Source organism: Typopeltis vanoorti, chromosome 9 (genome assembly GCF_054136105.1).
Source record: "Typopeltis vanoorti isolate ZY-2024b chromosome 9, IOZ_Tvanoo_1.0, whole genome shotgun sequence".
Classification (NCBI taxonomy): domain Eukaryota; kingdom Metazoa; phylum Arthropoda; class Arachnida; order Uropygi; family Thelyphonidae; genus Typopeltis; species Typopeltis vanoorti.
The window spans coordinates 14969523-14985951 of record NC_143557.1 but is presented as its reverse complement, the minus strand read 5'-3'; the positions used below and the strand labels follow the sequence as shown (position 1 = coordinate 14985951).

Below are 16429 nucleotides of genomic sequence, written 5' to 3'. Positions count from 1 at the left end.
ATTCCTTACATTAAAGGGACATCAGATAAAATAAATGGAATACTACAGAAATACAACCTAAAAGCCACCTTTAAACCTCCTGCAAAATTAAAATGTTTACTCAACTCATCCAAAGACCCACTCCCTCCGCTGGCCCACCCTGGAGTATACCGTATTTATTGCACCTGTAATCTACCATACCCGGGGCAGAGCTGACTACTACCGGGTGCATCCCCAGGTGGCGGATCGGGGAACAGCCTTCAGATATGGAGGCTAGCTGCGATATAAGCAGAGCAATCTGGTGAATAAGCAGCTGTGGACCAACAGCGACTGAGCTATCAGGGCGTGGGGGAGCAGAAGTGGCAACTCTGTTTCACTTAAAACCTCACAAAGCCCAATGACAACTCGGTGACATGGCGAGTAGTGCCACCATTAAATAAGCACCTGCTGGGGTCACTGCCCCTGACATTGGGAAGCAGCATTGTCAGTACTGACACAAGGTTGAAGCCAAATGATGACGGAAAAGCTTGTGATCAGAGATTTGCAGATGGCAATATGATTATATTGTGTACATCTGTAATACTGCAGAGCAGAAAGCAAATGGAGAAACTACTGCTCTACCTTATCTCCAGAACAACCACCATGGCGAGCAAACCCTTACAATTGGCCCCAAGTTCCCGGCGTCCCTTAAATGGGACAGGGGTGCGAAGAATCTCCGGGCTCAAAATGGTGTCCACTTTTAAAATTGCAACTTGGAATGTCAGAACTCTGTATGAAGCTGGCAAATTAAGAAATGCCACAAGAGAAATGAAGAGGCTGGGCATCCGGATTTTGGGAATTTGAGAGACAAGATGGCCAGGATCTGGAAAGTGTCAACAAGATAATACGGCGATGTATTACTCTGGGAATGATGAGAACAAACATCGACATGGTGTAGCTGTAATAGTAGATGAAGAAATCAATAAATCAGTAATAAATTGGATTCCATTTTCTGAAAGGATAATGCTGTTACAACTTAAGGGAAACCCCATTAACATAAATATCATCCAAGCTTATGCAACCACAGCTGACAAAAGTGAAGAAGATGTTGAAGAGTTTTATGAACACCTAAAAGAGATTAAAAACCTAATAAAGAAACATGATATAAACATAGTGATGGGTGACTTCAATGCAAAAGTGGGAAGAGGGTGTGATGGAGAAATTGTTGGCAAACATGGCTTAAGCACCAGAAACGACAGAGGAGATCGCCTAGTACAGTTCTGTCAGGAAGAAGATCTAACAATAGCAAATACCTGGTTTAAACTTCCACCCAGAAGACTGTACACTTGGAAATCGCCTCAAGATAACCAACATAACATTGTCAGAAATCAAATTGATTATATACTGATAAATAAAAGATTCCACAGTAGTATAAAGAGTGCAAAGACTTATCCTGGAGCAGATATCTCATCAGACCACAATCCCATAGTTGCAGAAGTACGTCTTAGATTAAAATCAGCTAAAAAATCACAAAAGAAGAAAAAGAAAATTGATGTAGAAAAACTGAAAGACCCGAACATAAATAAAAGTGCCAAGACACAGCTTAACCTGCGATTACAACAGATTAACATAGAAGAAAATAAAAGTGTGGAATCTCTTTGGAATAGCTTAAAGAATGCCATCATAACAACAAGTATTGAAGAAGTAGGTTATGTGAATAATATAAAACAACAGGAATGGATGACAGATGAGATTTTTTCTCTTATTGATACAAGAAGAATGTACAAAAACAAAGACCTTGCCAGGTATACGGAAACACATAACATCATCAAGAAAAAAATAAAAGAAGCCAAGGAAAATTGGATGAAAAATTTATGTACTGAAATTGAACTGCTTCAGAAGAAACATGATAATTTCAATCTGTATAAGAAAATCAACGAAATTCTGGAAAACTGAGGAAAAAGCAAATAGTGTCTCTAAGAGACGAAAATGGAAAAATAGTTCTAGAAGAAGAGAATAAAGCACAGATTTGGATAAAATGTGTAACAGAACTTTTCAATGATACTAGACAGAAGCCTATAAATATAAAAGATAACATTCAAGGACCAGCAATCATGAAATGCGAAATAGAGAATGCTATACGAACAAGTAAAACAGGAAAAGCCAGTGGACCAGATGGTGTGCAAACAGAATTTTTAAAATTAATAGAACCAGATAACATCAAACTTCTTGAAAAACTATTTAATAAAATATATGAAAGTGATGAATTTCCATCAGATTGGCTCAAATCTACATTTATCACTGTCCCAAAGAAACTCAAAGCGAATTCCTGTGGTGACTTCCGACTTATTAGTCTAATGAGCCAAACATTAAAAATATTTTTGAAAGTAATTCAGAATCGTATTTATAGAAAAAATGAAGAAACTCTAAGTGAAACACAATTCGGCTTTCGGAATGGTTTTGGTACTAGAGAGACCCTTTTCTGTACCCAAATATTGATACAAAAATGCATAGAAAAACAGAAATCTGTCTTTATGTGTTTCATAGATTTTGAAAAAGCATTCGATAAAGTCAGACACAATAACTTAATAGAAGTCCTTCAACAAATAACGCTAGACGAACAAAACATAAGACTAATAACAAATCTGTATTGGAATCAGTCAGCTACCGTTCAATTAGACAACATTACCACCAGTGATATTAACATCAAAAGAGGAGTGAGACAAGGATGTGTGCTCTCACCACTCCTGTTCAACATATATGCAGAGGTAATCTTTAATAAAACATTGGTAGAATGTTCAGAGGGAATCGCATTAAATGGAAAGATTGTTAACAACCTTCGATATGCAGATGACACCGTGCTAATTGCAGATAATATTATGGATCTCCAAAAACTCATTGACAGAGTATACATAGAAAGCCAAAGAATGGGAATAAATATAAACATCAACAAGACAAAATACATGATCATCAGCAAACATCCAGCCTCATCAATGAAATTGACACTCAATGGGAAAAATATTGATCAAGTGTCAAGATATAAATATCTTGGTTGCTGGCTTAATGAATGGTGGGATCTAGAAATAGATATAAAGACAAGGATTGAAGTTGCACGGCAGTCCTTCATGAAAATGAGAACACTATTCTGCAATAAAGACCTAAACATGGAAGTCAGATGCCGAATGCTGAAATGCTACGTGTGATCTATTCTGCTCTATGGAGTTGAAACATGGACATTGAAGGTGACAACCATCAAGAAAATCGAAGCCTTTGAGATGTGGCTATACAGAAGAATGCTAAAGATATCATGGACAGAAAAAATTACCAATGAAGATGTCTTAAAATCCATTGGCAAAGCTAAACATCTTGTACAAATAATCAAGAAACGAAAAACATCATATCTTGGCCACATCATGAGAAACAGCAAATACCAACTTCTACAAACTATTTTGATAGGAAGAATTGGTGGCAAAGGAACTAGAGGAAGAAAAAGAATATCATGGTTTGACAACATCAAGATGTGGACAGGAAAGAGCAGTGCACAACTGCTCAGATTAGCACAAGAGCGCAGTTTGTTCGCCAAGATGGTCGCTGACCTTCGATAGGAGATAGCACAATAATAAGAAGAAGAATCTACCATATATAGAGGAAACAGAATGCACAATTCCTATCAGACAAAAAGAACATAAACGACACATTAAATATAACTATGGTGAAGCTGACCTTTCTGATCATGCCTTGATCACTTCACTTTGAATTGACTGGAAAAGCACCAGTTGTTTACATCACATCAAAACATGATATGAATGTAAATTTAAGGATACCTATGAGATTCTTATCAACCATCTAATCTGAACAATAATGATGGTCTAAAACTCCCAAGCATATGGAAGGTACATATTCCACCCACGGAACCTTTCTCCCTAAGAGTTAACTACAAACAGGACTGTGGATAAGCCAGAATCTAAAATCTAATATAACAATTGTCATGTTAAATTAGGACATCATTGTTACTGTAAGAAAACTATCTATATGAAAGAATGTGTCTCTTATGTTATCTTAAATAGAAAAATAGAATTTAGCTTTGATGTAGTTTTTTTAATAATTAATTTTATTTGTAAAATAAAATAAAATTAATAAAAAATAAGATAATTAATTAATTAATTTTATTTATTTGTATTTTTATTTATTTATTTTTATATTATATATATATATATTATATTATATTTCACTAGAGGTTATGCTAGTAGAATAACTGTTGATCAAATCATTAGCATACTGTGTGAATTGTAACTCAGCTTGTCCTTGTATATACTCCAGATGATGACCTTAATATTAAGGTCAAAACTTTGGGAAATTAAAATAGTTATTTATAGCACTGTTGTAAAGTCCATAATTTCTAAAATGAATGACTACCATATGTGACTCATATCTAAGACAGATATTATACCTTTAGGTTTCTTCACTTTCTGTTTCTGTAAATTCTCTTTCACATTATTTCACCATATTTATTGTGCCTGTAAATTTATTGCAGCTGAAAATCCACCTCATTGCATTTGTGTGTTGCTTAGAGTGGCAGATATTGGCCAGTGAGATTCTGGGTTCTAAACTCGAATTGTGCATCATTGGAATGATACCAACAATGTCTGTTTACTAGGTAATTAGTTGTAGCAGACTTGCTGGACAGAGCTCTTAATTCTGTCACAAAAGAGTCTGTTTAACTAATCTCACCTAAAATGAGCTCAATGTTACCAACTGCCCAAATAATCTGAGGTCAAAGTAGTTTTCTTTATCGTTCAACCTCAAATGACCTTGATAATCTCACTTCAAAACTGCTGCATTTTGAACATTATTCAAAGGAATTTTCATTCGCCTCATTTATTTCCTCTTGTTCTTGAGAAGTGCATATTAATGGTTTGTAATTAAACTTTCTTTAATTTCTTAAAAAAATATAAAATCTCACACAAACACGCACACAGTTATTAATAAATTTGTCAAGAAAATAACTCATATAAATTAAAGTATTTTTGAATGAAAATTTAATCTAAAAAAAAAAATCAATTAGACATTTTAATAGTAACAATGTTTTATAGAAATAGTGAGTATTAATATGTTAAAAACCTAAAATTTTTAATGGAAAGTTGGGGGAACAAATTGTATGGTTTAAAAAAAAAAAAGTAGGGTCCATGAGAATCGGTTAATCACTATTTCTCGTGCAGTCCTAGTGACTAATCTTACCTGGTGGAGGGAAAACAATATAATTTTTTTGAGTTGTAATTATGGTGTTATTTCTCTGTTTCAGTTTAAACTGATATTTGTTATTGATTTAAATTCAGATTTTTTTTTATTATTATTATAATTGTTTTATTTATTTATTTTTTATTCTGTCTCAAATTTTGATTCAGGTTTTTCAGAATTTGAAAGAAAAATATCAGTTTTATCATTTCTTTCATGGTTACATGGTGATCAGCATTCATTATACAAACTATGGAAACAGTTACCATGTTAACATGACTATAAAATTATTTAAGGAATTTACAGTGTATACTGGAATATTAATTAAAAGAAACTTTAATAAATACCTCCTATATTTTGGCAATGTCACATTGCCATCTTCATGAGAACATACATGAATGACAAACCAAGCCAAATTTCCTCCCAATGATATCTCAGCCCTATTTCAGTTCACAATGAACTCAGGCTATTTCCTTTGGCAAGGAAGATTATATAAACAGATAGAGGGGGACAGCCATGGGTTCACCACTCTCCCCACCCCCTGGCCAACTTCTTTATGGAGACTTGAAGAGAAAACCTTAAACTCTGCCTCCACAAAAACCAACCATTTGGCCACATGGCCCAGATACACTTCACTCCTTTTTAACACACTTAAACAACCAATACTTGAGAATCCAGTTCACCTTGGAAAAAGAGGAAAACAACAGTCTCCCTTTCCTAGACACTCTAATCACTGACCAGCCTGATAGATCCTTGATTTTTTTTGTTTACTGAAAACCCACCCATACAAGCAGATAAATTCACCAGCAATCTCTCCCCCCCCCCACACACACAACAATATGGGGTTATAAAAACACTAACAGGGCAAAATTAATCTGTTCAGATGACAATGCCCTAACCACTGAACTAAACCACATCCTTAACACTTTCTTAGCCAATGGCTACAACCCCCAAAAAATATTAAAACCAGTTAACCCTCCCTTTATAACAAAGATTACACTAAATCCATCACCATTCCCTATATCTGGGGCACCTCTGAAAAGTTAACCAAAATCTTTAAAAAAATGTCTTGAATTCTTGTTACAAACCATATAAAAAAATTGGCATTCCTTATCTGCTCCACCAAAGACCAACCACTTCTACTAGACTTACCTAGGGTATACCAAGTCCCTTGCAGCTGTAAACTATCCTACATTGGCTGAACAGGCAGGACAGCAAATGTCAGGATTTTGGAACACAATGACTACATCCGGTTTCATCAGTACAGCCACTCTGGGCTTGCAGGCAGATCATGCTCTAGATACCCGCCACAGAATACATTGGAAGAAAGCCACGTTAATACACTGCAGCAAATTTAAATATGAAAGATTGTTCATGGAATCAGTCTCAGCTCTTAAAAAAACTTTCCAAACCTCAACAAATTTGGGTGCATGAGACTGCCCCAAATTTGGGAAGCTTGCATTTTGAGAACTTCAGCCCAACAGCCAAGACAACCCAATATAGCCCTCGGGGGGGGGGGAGCACCTTTAGGACTCTAGGAACAACAGTCGTTTTCTCTCTTCTGCTTCATTTGCTTTTTGTAGTGTCTGCGTGCACGTGTCATTGTTGTATGTTCCCATGAAGATGGTAATGTGACATTGCCGAAATATAGGGAGTATTTATTAAAGTTTTTTTTAATTAATATTCCAGTATACGTTGTAACTTCCTTAAATAATTTAATAGTCATGTGTTACCAACATATAAGCCTATCTACAAGAATTACCATGTTAACGTAAAACTTCAGTTTAATATAAGCCAAAATAATCACTTTATGTTTCAACACTGACATTAAGGTCGTCATCTGGAGTATACACATGTATTCAAAGAAACAAGCTACACCACAATCTACATGGTATGCTAAAGTTACATTAATTTAGTCAGCCGCTAAAAGTACTCTCCTGACTTCTTGTGGAAAAAAAAAAACCCCTTACTAACTAAAAATACTATCAATAAAGTTCTTCATAAAACTTGACCAAAAAAATAAATATAGATTAGTAAAACCAAAGCTATCTTATATATTAAAGGGTTATCAGAAAAAATAAATACAATTCTACACCATTATAATCTTAATGCTACTTTTAAACTGCCTATAAAATTAAAAAACTTATTCAGCTCCTCTAAGAGTCCCCCCCCCCCATTAGCTCACCATGGAGTATATCGCATCCATTGCACCTGTAACTTACCTTATATTGGTGAAACTGGATGCACAATTCCTATCCATAAAAAAAGAACATAAATGACACACTAAATTTAACAATTTTGGTGATCAGGCCTCTCAGATCACACCCTTAACACCCTGCACCAAATTGTTTGGAAAAGTACCTGCTCTTTACATCATACAAAAACTTTATATGAACGTAAATTTAAAGAAGCTTGTGATCAACCATCCTAATCTTAATAATGATGGCATAAAAATTCCAAGAATTTGGATGGCATACATCCAGTCCACTTAAGTTCTTCAAGTTTTCCTGCAAACTCTGATTTTAGGGCTGTAATTTTAGTTTTTATCAGCCATCATCCATACTGTTTTGTATGTACATTTACATGAGTAATTATGTGAGCGCATGTTGCTCTCCAGCTTAATTTATTTTTTGTAACCAAATAGATAATAATAATAATAATAACAGAATTCTAGTGTTGATGTAGTAAGTTTTTTATTTAAACCAGAGATCAGACCAGTAGTTTTAAAAGTTGACCAAACAAATTAATGTAACTATAGCATACTATGTAGTGTAGCTTGTTTCTTTATATATATGTGTACACTCCAGATGATGACCTTAATGTGAAGGTCGAAGATGTCAAGTGATTATTTTGGTTTATGTTAAACTGAAGTTTTACTTTAACATGGTATTTGTTTCCATAATTTGTATAATGAATCAGTTTGCGATTTGAATTCAATTCACTTCTCATCCTTGCTTCTTAATGCAAACATCAAGTGAATATCATTTGATATTTCTATTGCTCTTCTAAAACAGATTCAGCAGATTCAAATTTGCACCTCATCTTAAATGAGAATGGTGGCACCATATTTTTCCTAACACATGCCAGAATTTTGCTATGATTGTTGCCATATATAACATAAGACTTGACTAGAAATGGTTTCTACTTGAACTTAGTAGGTTTATCATCAGCTATTATCTTACATGAACATTTTTTACAGGATTTATAACTCCTTTCCCCTTTTAATTATTAAGCAAGACATTAATCTCTTTCAAAACTAATGCATTACATTTTCTTTTCAGGCAAACTTTGTCTGCAGTTGTTGCCACTAAACTTGAAGAACTGGACACTGAAAATGAAGATTATACAGTTATTGGAATTGATGAAGGACAGTTTGTATGTATATTTCATGGCTTTTTTGTAATAAGAAAATATCTAGTTTATATATCAAGATATAAATAATAAATATAACCAGAAGTTACTGCAAGCCATTTTTATATCAACTTATTTTTAGGTTTGCATAATAATGAACTGAAAAAGATACATGAAATCATTTAAGACAGTTTTTGATAAAAACATCTCAGAAAAAAGATAATTTTGTATTATGAAGTACTCAAAAAAACTGCAAGATTTCTGTCATCATACAGTACACTTTCTGTTTCTTCTAGTATTTCTGTATTACCTGTCACTGATATGCACTCTACCAGTTCTATTCAGGTATCCATTCTTTCTCACATGGAGCACTACTTGTTACAATGGCTCATTTCATTCATTGTTATAGTCTGGCCACAGAAGGGAGAACTCTCATTGGCAGACTGCCAAGAAGAGTCAATTCATGTTGAAGGGGAGAAAGAAATAAGGCAATGAACGAATTAGTCTACAACACGCAAAATCACATGCTTTATAGGTAAAATATTCCAATTATTATACAAGCAAAATAGTTACTTTGAAAACTACAATGATCATAAAAGAGAAGTTAATTTTCCCATGTGTAATAATAAAGAACTCATCCCACAATACGGATTGATTACCCTATTATCAGAATGGATTCTCCTTCTGTTGACATGCGCAGAAGTGTCGAAGGATCGCGTATCTGTGGGCGTACTATAGAAGTCTTGCTCACATTCAGAACCTCATGTTTCTCCCTCTGCTTGATTACCACTAATTTCTGACAAATTCTCACACCATTATCTTTTGCTATAAATTATTTGCATTTGATAACGAATATATCTCACACATGCCATACTGTTAGAAACTACATGTATTGAATTTAAACAAAGGGTGGCTGCTTTCATTGTTGTGTCACTATACTTGCTAATTCAACAATTAAATATAAAAATACACACTCATCAACCCTTGCATTTCATTAAAACACTCAAACTAGATTAAACTAATATACTATAATCAAATATAAACCTTATATAAACAACAACAAACAAACAAGCATCATGCTGACAACAAATAAACTAGTTTTCACTAATTTTACTAAACTTTATGTTGCATCTACCGATATTCTAATAGATCTAAATATTATTATGCTGTTTACCACCATACATCTGGAAAGTACCCTGGATTTATTTGAACAAACTTTTCCATCTAGCATTATTGAATTTTTTGACTTGTAATCAACTTTGTTTATTTTATTTATCGAAATAGTGTGTAAGAGACACTAGATGCTTCTTCTTCTTCCCGTCAGGTATTAGGCCTAGTGGCCTGTTATGGAGCCATCTTTAACCCTTCTAAGCCGTACCAGTCCCAAGTATATGGTGGCTAGCCCTATGCCTCCTGGTGTGTCCTATGTCTGTAGCTGCGTGTGTTCAAAGGGCTGGTTTGCCTGCTTGTGGGAGGAAAAATCCCAGATAAATTGGGGAGAAAAACCTTGCAGTCCACGCCCAAGACTGGCTAACTTGGCTATACCTGAGAAAGATTTTTAAGCTCCTCACGTTGACAATGGCAATCGAACCAGGACACTCCTTTCCCAAGCATATGGTTGCGAAGCACATTGCTACCCAGCTAACCATGCAGACACACCTAGATGCATTTGTTCTTATCTACATTTGATATATAACTATCAAATTTTGAAACCGCTCCTAATCAGGCCTTTTTTTTGGTCAGAGGTGAAAGATGTTTTTTCTCTTGCAAGGCTTGCAGACATAGCTTCAAGTTTGTTAACAAGGTTGATGTCATACATCTAAAGGTACAGTTTATTCTTGAAACTAAAAATAATCATCTTGTCTTAGATCTTCCCATTCTTCTCCAACTATGTAGAAACCTTTGGTTCTCAGTTTTATGTTAGAAAACATTCTCTTCTCATCATCGTAATCTATATGAGGAATCTGGTATTGTATATATATATAGGTGTAAGAAATAAGCCTATCAATTTTTGGCTTGCTATTTTCAATGATAATTTCATCAACCGTGCCATAAATAAATATAAAGCTAATTAAGAAACTAACTGTGCAGACATCCAAATGTTTGAGGAATCTTAGAGCACATAGGATATTCGAATCTCTTAGGGCAGATTGCATTCTGCTCTATTCTTAAACTTTCTAGTTTTTTGTTTCAGCAAAGGGTATAAATTATCTCTGCTGTTATTCTCTGGTATTTATCAGATATTTTGAGGAGCATTTTGTCACCTCTTTGCTGAGGATTCACTGTACAAAAAAAAAAAAAAAAAAATCCTATCGTTACATAATATATCCCACATATGAGGGGTACAAGAACTCAGTGCAAGTGTGGGGTATCAAGAGCAAATTCATTACAGAAAGAGTACAGTATTAAAGATGTAAATATTACTGCATTAAATTTAACAAACTGCTCTTACTCCCCATTATTGAAAGTAATATATATAATAAATAGATTATACACATAAAATTATGTACAAAAAAAATAAAGTGTTTAATCTCTGTCATATCTTCAGAGTAAACATACATCTGTTATATGAAGCAAAAATGGAATTGCAAACAAACATTATCAAGGTGTACTTTGTTTCCCCTCCCAGAGGCTAGCACTATAATACTGTTAGAAAACTAAGGAATAATTTAAATATAGTTAATAAGGAAATAAAGGACAGTGGCTCAGTGCATAAATTTATATATATTAGAAAAAAATTAAAAGAAGGAATTGTTAGAAGCAGTTCAAACTGATCAGTCCCAAAATTTTGATATATTTGAGCCATTTTTGCATTTCAGATTAGGTTGAATTTCAACTTAGGCTACAATGGCTTCATATCATTCCTTGAAAAGTCTCAAATTTGTAAGAGCTGATATGAAAAATTTTTGTTTTGTTTCCAAAAGATCTTGTTGCTAGTAGAAACTCTATGTTCTGCAAGACCACAGCTCTCAGGATAATGAAAACAGATATAACCTGTATGTTCTAATTGAATTTTTACAGTACAATTCTGTCTTGTTGAAATAAGAAAGTCTGAAGAAAGAAGGAATCTAGTAAACTCCATGGTGTTCTAAGAGAGGAATTTTCTCTTTTAAATTTAATGGAAGGAAGGAAATAACTATTGAAAATCATTCTATCGTTAATGCACTAAAATCCTCAGATCTCTGTGGAGAAGGGCTTGATAACTGAGTTTTGAGATGAATGATGCATGGAGTCATGAAGGATGAATTTCCAGTGAGTTTTCTATAAATAGAATAGTTGACTAAGACCTTCCACTTTAAGGAATAGAAAGACTCCATTATTTTCTTTTGCTACTATAAATTTTATACTAGGAAAAGTGTTGATTTTAACTAAAAATAAACCTAATTTCTCAGTAGAATATGACCATATACAAAGCATGACAAATGCAGGGACAGGACATGCTCCAAATTTGTATGTTGGAATTGTGAATTCTGCCAAAACATGGATGATATGACAATCCTCTTACAGAAACATGAGATCTGAAATTCTCACCAGATTTCAAGTATGTCTCTTGCAAGAGACATACTTGGGGGGTAATGTATGCTGTAACATCAGAGGATGAGTTGTAGCATGCATGCTTGATAACAATAACCTATCCCTTCTAAACCATGAAAGTAATAGCTTTTCCACATACCCACACATTCACTGCTATCAGCCTAACAATTTGTTCACCGTTCTTCTTCCCACTTTTTTAAATGGGAAATAGAAGATAACATCTACTACTAATAATACTACTACTTCTCTCTCTGTCATATGCACACACAGATAACCATATATTTATTCCATCACATATGGTGATAGAATAGATGAAATAGATCAAGCTGATTGAAATATCTTCTCATCCATGGCAAAATTCGATATTGCAACAATCAGCTCCTCTCCTGTTAATCAAGCAGTGTATCATATTACAAAATATATAATACAAATTTTGACAACTGTATTATCCAAAATATCAAATCAGTTTCCACTTTTTCCCAAACTGGATGGAATTCTGAATGTACATCAGCCAAAAAAAAAAGCCCCAAAGAAAGCTTGAGATATCTTCTGCAGATATCTGACCACATACAACTTAATTGCTTTCAAATATGCTTGTGCCTGATCATGATATATTTCCCATCAGAGCCAAAAATACTTGGGGATCCAGTTCACGTCTTTACTGGAACAACAAATATCAAAGAGGTTTGGGACAAAATCCAGAAGACAAGGAAATATTCCACTCATCCCCCTTCGATATTGAAACATAATGGATATGCAAATACAGATCGACTTAAGGAGTTTTTGCTAAAACATCAATGTCCTCTTATATCCCAGAATTCCTGTCCCTAAAAACAAATCAGAAAAACATCAAATTCAATGCACTTAATATTGTCTGGAAGATACGATGCACAGTTCAAGAAAAAACTGAAAACTGCTTTGCTTCAGTGCCAACCAACTTCTGTAGAACCAGATGTCATCCATTGATCTACTGGGCATTTTTCAGATCAAGACCCTATAGATCTCAAGTGTATACTTCTGCAAGAGACAGTGTACTTTAATGTCTAGAACCAGTCTACCATCAGGTTGTCAGAAATGCAGCTGGAGAATTTCAAGCATCACATATTCCTAGTCTTTGTCTCTCAGAAGACAGCAGCCAAAATAAAATACCTGCCAGCCCCATATGGCTGATTATTTATGCCCACTGGAAAAATTTTAAGTATCTGTCAGACTGACATGCATTTCTTTGCTTTGCAAATGAAGGCATTACTACAAGTTCTAGACATTATTATAGCCAATCCCATATGGATGCTACTAGTTGTGTTATGGAACAGCTTCATTCGTCATGCAGCTTCTCCTTGCATAGATTCCACCCTGCTGCTACCCACTAGCAGCTCTTGCAAATACACAAAGCAGAATACTTGAATTTTGTACCTATCTATACAGGCAGTTCAAAGTCGTGTGGGAAGACAACTGCCAGACCCCACAGCATAATATCTAATTAGATCTCATCAGAATGTACCAACTATACTGCTGAGTTGCAATGCAATAGAGTTTACATAAAATTGAAATGCTACGAATGTTATTATAATGATTCAAAAAGTTCAGGTACTTGGAAGTCTGGTATATGGACAACATCTGATGGTTTCGCATATCCATTTGTACAACAGTTGTTGTATATAAGGAGCCTCCATCTGGACATTATTTCATGTTGGATCCCTACCCACATTGGCAAGGCTGCAGCTAGGTCAGCTAGTTTCCTAAGATACCATCATCTGTCTATTCCCTACATTATTATAAGGCAGATTATAAGATAAAAATTGATATCACAGTGGCAAACATCATGGAACAAAGAGAGAATAAGAAGCTGTACCAGATTAAATCTGAAATTAAAATATAGATTACAAAAAGGCATTCGACAATGTCCAACATGAACAATTAATTGAAATCCTATCAAAAATAGGCATGGATGGAAAAGACATTAGGCCTGTTAACTTATCTTTACTGGGAACAGACTGCATCTTTGAGAATAAATAGAGAGACCTCAGAAGAATTCCCAGTTCAGAAAGGTGTGAGACAAGGCTGTCTTTTCTCCGATTCTCTTTAACCTATACACAGAAGAAATATGCAGGGTTTGCAGAGAGGAAGTGGTTCTTGCTCAGCTCTGCGTAGCCATAGTCATCATTAATCAATGTAGATATTTCAGTTAAGTCATCTGATCTCATCATTGAGCACCGACATTATTATGGACCTCCATGGAGACATAAGACTCATTAAGGGATGCCCATCTTAGACAGTAGTCTGTCACACCACTCTTTAAACCCTCACCACTCTATCATGTGATGAATTTAATGATTCAACCACCCTCCCATGCAAAAAAGCCACTTCTCACCCTCCTACTCATCACCTCCTTTTGTAATTTTCAGCGATGGCCTCTTGTCTTTGTTCTGCCTCCTTGTTTTTACTGTATGAAAATCCCTCCTGTGCCAATCCTGTAGATACCACTCAACAGTTGCAATATCTCAATCTGTCATACTTGTCTTCTATCCAATAAACTCTGTAGTTTCCATGCCCTTTGTCTAAAGTCCTGATATTATTTTGGTTATCCACCTTTGTATCCCACTCCAGAATTAATTTATCCTCTTCAAATCTTGATGACCAGATCTAGACACAGTAGTCCAGATTGTCCTGATCAGGGCTTTATACATTGGAATCACAACTCTTATCTCTACTAATCTAAGTCTGTCTTTGTATTGCAGCAATCCTCTGGGTTGTCTTCACCACCTTTGCAACATATCCCTTAAACTTTAAATTTTATGAACAATCACCCAAGATTCCTTGCCTCATTCACTTTATCTAGCAGAGATCACCAATAGAGTATGTACAACCTTCTATCTGTGGATCCCATATTTCAAGACTACATTTAGCTGCATTTCCAGCTTATTTAAATCCACTTGAAGAACAAAACATCAGTGCTATTACTAATAATCCTCCCAAGCTTCACATCATCAGCAGCAAATAACTGAATATATCTCTGCAACCCAGTGGCAATATCATTGACATAAAGGTTAAAAAGCAAAGGTGCAAGTACTGATCTCTGCAAAAGATCCATCTTCCTTGATGAAGCTCCTCCATACACAACCCTCTGATATTTATTAGACAACCAATTTCCAATCTACTTCACTAATATTGATATCTAACACCCATTTATTAAATATCAACTTATCATGGGCACCCTATCAAATGCCTTTGCAAAAAAAAAAAAAAAAAAAAAAAAAAAAAAAAAAGGGAATATATGCCTCTCCCTCATCAATGCTATATAACAAATCCATGCTGACTTTCGCAGATATTACCTTCATATGCCTAATTTTTTGTATATGACCCCTGACTAATTTCTCCAAACCGCACAGAAGAAATACAAACTGCTCTATAGTTAGATGCCTGTATTCTACCACCATCGTTGTGCAGTGGCACTTACTGTCTTACCATCCTTCCACTCATTAGTAATTTTCCCAGTAGCTAGACTTTCGTTGAGCAGCCAGGTCAATGAAGCTGCCAGTTCCTTAGCATTTTCTCTTAAAACATCATCATCATCCTTTCAGGGATTTAGGCCTAGTGGCCTGTTCCAATCACACTCCATTTTTCCCTTAGTCATCCCTGACTTCTATATCATCCAGCTGGTGGTATTGGAGTATTTTTTTTTTTTGGATAGCCTTGAACTGTCCATTCTTTTGATATGCCCAATCCACTTCTTTCAGTAATCATATACTTTGTCCAATACTGAGTCTATTTTTAGTTCTTTATGTATTTTTTTTCTGCTGAAGTTTTTGTTGTCCATAATTCACTTCCGTATAGTAGAGAAGGTCTCGCCAAAACTTTATAAACTTGTATGCTTTTGAACTTGGTTAGGTATGGAAATATTATTAATCATTTCTGTTATCTTTAGAAAGTTAGAAATTTTGATATCAATGTCAGCTTCTTTTGTATATTTGAAGCAGTTAATTTGTTCTAAAATTTTATTTTCAATCATGATTTTACTTCTAAACGAAGATGGTTCTTTAAAAGCCGTGATTTTTTTTTTATCTGTTGATATTTGCATTCCAAATTTTTTGGCAGTTATGTCATCATCATCATCATCAAATTGCTGCTATGTACCCTCAAAGGGTGTACAGGATATGATAGTACTACATGAAAAAAATTACATCATTATTAATTTACTACAATTTTCTACAATTCTCCTCCAAATCAGTCTGTTACTTTTCAAGACTCCAACATTATCAGATCTTATATTTCTATCATCTAAGGCACTTTGTACAGTTTCAATCCACCTATATCTTGGTCTTCCTCTGGGTTGTTTTCCTGCCAACCTGGC

At 34.7% G+C, this 16429-nt stretch overlaps 1 protein-coding gene across 2 annotated transcripts in view; it reads left to right on the top strand.

Moving 5' to 3' along the window:
- Positions 1-16429, top strand: part of LOC150102896 (thymidine kinase, cytosolic-like) — a 224501-nt gene that overhangs the window by 162584 nt on the left and 45488 nt on the right. For both annotated transcript variants that reach the window (XM_090397539.1, XM_090397540.1), the window contains one exon: positions 8475-8568. In XM_090397539.1, the coding sequence (XP_090253665.1) occupies positions 8475-8568 (94 nt within the window). The remainder of the gene's footprint in view (positions 1-8474; positions 8569-16429) is intronic.